General features: G+C 50.1%; 1 protein-coding gene across 1 annotated transcript; it reads left to right on the plus strand.

Moving 5' to 3' along the window:
• Positions 1-977: 977 nt before the first annotated feature.
• On the plus strand, positions 978-1,472 carry LOC116893607 (40S ribosomal protein S10-like). Its single transcript, XM_032895315.1, has one exon. It carries the CDS (start codon positions 978-980, stop codon positions 1,470-1,472), a length of 495 nt encoding a protein of 164 aa, XP_032751206.1.
• The last annotated feature ends 3,352 nt before the right edge of the window (positions 1,473-4,824 follow it).

Consider the following 4,824-nt stretch of genomic DNA (forward strand, 5'->3'; position numbering starts at 1 on the left):
TCTGCTTCCTGGGTGTGGGATTAAAGATGTGTATGTGCCACCAGGCTCAGTACATCTGATTTTTTTTTTTTTTCCGAGCTGAGGACCAACCCAGGGCCTTGCGCCATAGGTAAGCCCCAGCGCTCTGCCACTGAGCTAAATCCTCAACCCCTGTTTTTTTTTTTTTTTTAATTAATGCTTTTTTACTCACTGTGTGTTCAGAAATCTTTTTCTGGTCCCATTTTTGTGAACCCTACACTGGGTTTTTGTGACCCACACACAGAATTGGGATCCATAGTTTAAGAAGCTGGGCACTAGATTACCTCTGCCTTATGCAAATCCCGCAGGGAAGACCTGGAGAGACCACTTACGTGAGCCATGTTTCTCTTCCAGGGCACACTGTGTATCCTAGAGCTGCAGACGACCACGCCAACCTGAAGAGCCCGCTGGACCACCAGCTCTTCCCAGTAGCAGGCAAGGTTGGTCAGCCCATACAGAGACTGATGCAGGGGAAGGGTGGGCAGGTCTCTAGCAGACCCCTCCTGGTCATTCCTGTTTCTCAAGTGACACTCCTGCCGCCTCCAGCAGAGGCAGTGGAGACTAGGGAAGCTAACATTAGTCCCTTAGGGAAGGACCCACAGCGTCAAGCTGGACCTGGATTGGGTGTCCAGCTCCTCTACTCTGTAAACTGAGGACTGACAACTCTTAACAGGGAGAAGGAACTGCCAGTGTTCTAGGACAGCCCTGACAAATGATAAAGGATACAGTTTAAACAGCAGGAGCTGACTCTGTTCAGGGTGCTAAAGGGTAAACCTGTGTGTGGCTGGGCCACCCCACTTCTGGGGGTTCCTGGCAAGCCTTAATGTTACTCTGTGCCTCCTCTCTTTGCAGGCTGTCTCAGGTTTATATGCTCGGTTTCTCATGACTTCCTTCTCAGGCTCCACTACCAGCCCCCTTTTAAAGATGCCAGTTGCTCCTTGAACCCTGCAGCCACCCCGATGCTGATGCCTAAGAAGAATTGGATTGCCATCGTTGAATTCCTTTTTAAGGAAGGAGTGATGGTTGCCAAAAAAGATGTCCACATGCCCAAACACCCCGAGCTGGCAGACAAGAATACGCCCAACCTTCATGTTATGAAGGCCATGCACTCTCTCAAGTCTCGACACTATGTGAAGGAGCAGTTCACTTGGAGACATTTCTACTGGTACCTTATGAATGAGGGCACCCAGTATCTCCGGGATTACCTGCACCTACCTCCGGAGATCGTGCCTGCCACCCTGAGCCACTGCCGTCCTTACTCTGGCAGGCCTTGGTCCAAAGGTACAGAGGGTGAGCGGCCTGCAAGATTCATAAGGGGGGAGGCAGACAGAGACACCTACAGGAGTGCTGTTTCCCCTGGAGCTGACAGGAAAGCTGAGGCTGGGGCTGGCTCAGCACCAGAATCCCAATTTAGAGGGGGCTTCGGTGGTAGACGTGGTCAGCCACCTCGGTGAAGTTGAGATTATGTTGTATTGAATAAACTATAAAGGAAAAAAAAGATGCAGTTGCTTCCAGCCTTTCAAACTGATAGCAAGTGCGGAAGTCCCAGCCATGCTTGAGCAGGCCTTCCCTGCTCAAGTTCAACCACAAGCAAACTCCCAGCTGAACTGGGCAGCTAAGACCCTTCCAGAAAGCAGGCTCCTGGGCTTGAGAGCAGATTCCAAAGCTCTGGTTTCAAGGATACGCACTCACTGGCAACAGGAGGGCCCTGCTGGAGAATGAGGCCAGCATTTCAAGTCTTCAGTCCTGCAGACCCTTGGTCTTCAATAGAGGACAAAAGGACCCCAGTCATGGAGCACGGGGATAGGCACTCCAGCCCTGCGACCGAGGAGTGGGCAGGGCCTGTGGAAAGCACCTCTAGGAAGCTGACCACAGAAAGGCAAGGAGTGACTTCCCTTCTTGGAATACTAACCGGAGGTCATCCTAACTTCTGGGAGACATGAGCAAAGCCCTATTCACCCCAGATGGGGCCCCAGTAAAAGACCAAAGTATAATTCTGCCAAAGTCCAATTTGGTAGGCCAATGAGTTTCTAGGTGGTGAGTTATAGGAACATGGGGGACCCCCAAACAGCTACAGATGATGATCTCCTGGGAGTTGCAAAAAGGGGCCCCTAGTCAACCTTCTACTTCCTGTATACTTTAGAATCCCCTCAGATCTACACTTCTGGGGACAGCCAGGTGAAGTAATGGCTGGAATCCCAGGGCCCTCCCTGCCTTCTTCTAAGGGGTATCACCATGACCACCTTCCATGACCGTACACGTGGTTATCTGTGACTAGTTGCCACAGCGACCTACCCTACATTCTACAGCACAGGGTGCTGGAGTGAACTACAACACAGAGCCACAGGCCGCTGACTTTGGGAGGCAGATTCCTGGTTGCCAGGGTCCCACACCTCATTTTCTCTGTTAGCCCCGTGGCTTCAATTTCCTCAGCTACACAGCAATTCCCGACTCTGCTCATAAAGCGGGAAGCCACTAAGGTCAGTGGGGCAATCTTTCTAGTCAGTACACTTTGGTCATCTCCAGGTGGAACCCCAAAGCAAACATGGGAGTCTCCCTTCCAGGAAGTCTCTATGCTACCTCCTCAGGCAACTGAGTGTTCCCCTACCTCTGGGCTCCCAGAAGGTGTCATCCATTGTCAAAGAGCCCACACAAGGTCTGGAGCATCTGACAGCCCTTCTGTATTGCTCCTTCTCTGTAAATCTGTGTTTTCCTGGATCTGCTAGATTCAAGACAGGCCATAGGCTCAAATGAGCAAGAAACCAGGCTGTAGCAGCTGGCACTAACTACTCTCATCCCATTGTGTTTTGTCCGGCCTGGAATTGGCCCCTTACTGTGACCACCTGCAGTCACCCCACCAGCCCACATTGCTGGCTGCAGTCTTGTACATGTAGACTTAGTGGCCTGGGGGAAGTCAGGGCCCCTCTTCCAGTCTTATCTTACTATGAGGCAGAGAAAGAAAAGGTTTGGGGTAAATATGAAATGAGGAGGAAATGAAATGAGGAGAGCTTCTGGGTGTTTGGTCTCATTTGACTCAAAACTACCATCCTACAAAACCAAGCGTCACCACCAGCAGGTCTGGGGAGATGGATAGGCCATGCTCTTGCAAAGGACCCAGCTTTGGTCCTGACCACCACATGGTGGCTCAGTCACATGGAACTCCAGTTCTTTTTTTTTTTTTAATTCTTTTTTTCGGGGCTGGGGACCGAACCCAGGGCCTTTCACTTCCTAGGCAAGAACTCTACCACTGAGCCAAATCCCAACCCCGAACTCCAGTTCTAAGGGATCTGATGCCCTCTTCTGACCTCTGCAGCCCCATGAGGTGGAAGCAAAAAAAAAAAAAATATAAATATATATATATATATATATATATATATATATATATATATTTTTTTTTTTTTTTTTTTTTGTTTTTTTTTTTTTTGAGCTGGGGGCCCAACCCAAGGCCTTGCGCTTCCTAGGTAAGCGCTCTACCACTGAGCTAAATCCCCAGCCCCATGTTTTTTGAGACAGGGTTTTTCTATTTAACAGGCCCAATTATCTGGAACTTTCTCTGCAGACCAAGCAGGCCTTGAACTCAAGAGATCCACCTGCCTCTACCTCCCAAGTGCTGGGATTAAAGGTGTGTGTACCACCACCCGGCAATAACCTTTATATTTTAAAAACTCCTCACTAATACTAGCTTTACACAGAACTCCAATCTGTGTTTATCTTCAGGCTACAATTGGTCCCACAGTGACAGACAGGCCTGTTAGGGATTACACAGCATCTCAGAGGCCTGAGGCTTTCCCTGTGTGCTTAGTTACTTTTCTGTGACAAAAAAAAAAATACAAAAACAATCAACCCAAAGACAAAAGACAACAATAACAAAAGGCAATTTAAAGGATGAAGGGGGGTTATTCTGTTCAGTTCATAAGGTGACAATCATGGTGGGAGGCATGGCAACAGGAGCCTGAGGCAGATGTCACATCGTATTCACAGCCGGGAAGCAGATGAACACTGGTACTCGCCCACTTTCTCCTTTCTTCAGTCCAGGACCCCACTTCGTGGGACACAGCATGTTCAAGGTGGGTCTCCCTTCCTCAGTTAAGTCTCCCTGGAAAGACCCTCACAGTCACACCCAGACGCGTGTCTCCTAGGTGACTCTAAATCATGCCAAGGTGACTATTAAGCAGGCACCACCCTGAGCAGAAAGATTTGGGGAGAGCCAGCCCAGAAACCTCTGCCTCAGACCTCCAGCCTCCAGACGTGACAAAGTGATGCTCATAACGGATAACACCAAAGCTAAAGTCATAGGGAGGTCACTCTGCCAGCCACGACAGGGTGGGGTGAGTGACAGAAAACAGACTGGCAGTGGGGACACTTACAGCTCACAGGACATGGTCTGAGAAGGCAGGGGAGTGGCCGGCAGCTCTGATTATCAAGGACACAGGTCCCACAGGTGCTTGACTCTGCCACCCTCAGCAGCAGCTTCACCACAGCTCCCTGCAGTCACCTATGGCATTCCAAGTAATACCTTCGTGGGACAGCATCCGAAAGCACATCCTCCCCTTTCACAGCAGACACACCATCTCAGTGGTGGGAAGAGGGGGCACACCCACATGGCAGAATAGTCCTGTGCAGTCTGTCTAAACTGTGATCCAGAATGCCTTTTGGAGTGACCAAAGCATCCTGGGGACTAGAAAGGGTCAAGTGGGCAGAGGTCAAGGCCTGTACAGGAACATGGAAGATTATCAGGCAGGCAGCTGTGGTTCTGCGGATGGGTAGGAGACCTGACACCTGATGTGCACAAGGTGATGGGGATAG

This window comes from Rattus rattus, chromosome 2 (genome assembly GCF_011064425.1).
Source record: "Rattus rattus isolate New Zealand chromosome 2, Rrattus_CSIRO_v1, whole genome shotgun sequence".
NCBI classification, from domain to species: domain Eukaryota; kingdom Metazoa; phylum Chordata; class Mammalia; order Rodentia; family Muridae; genus Rattus; species Rattus rattus.

Bases quoted from the DNA above. Each gene is read 5' to 3' on its own strand.
- LOC116893607 (XM_032895315.1), top strand. From the start codon at position 978: ATGCTGATGCCTAAGAAGAATTGGATTGCCATCGTTGAATTCCTTTTT.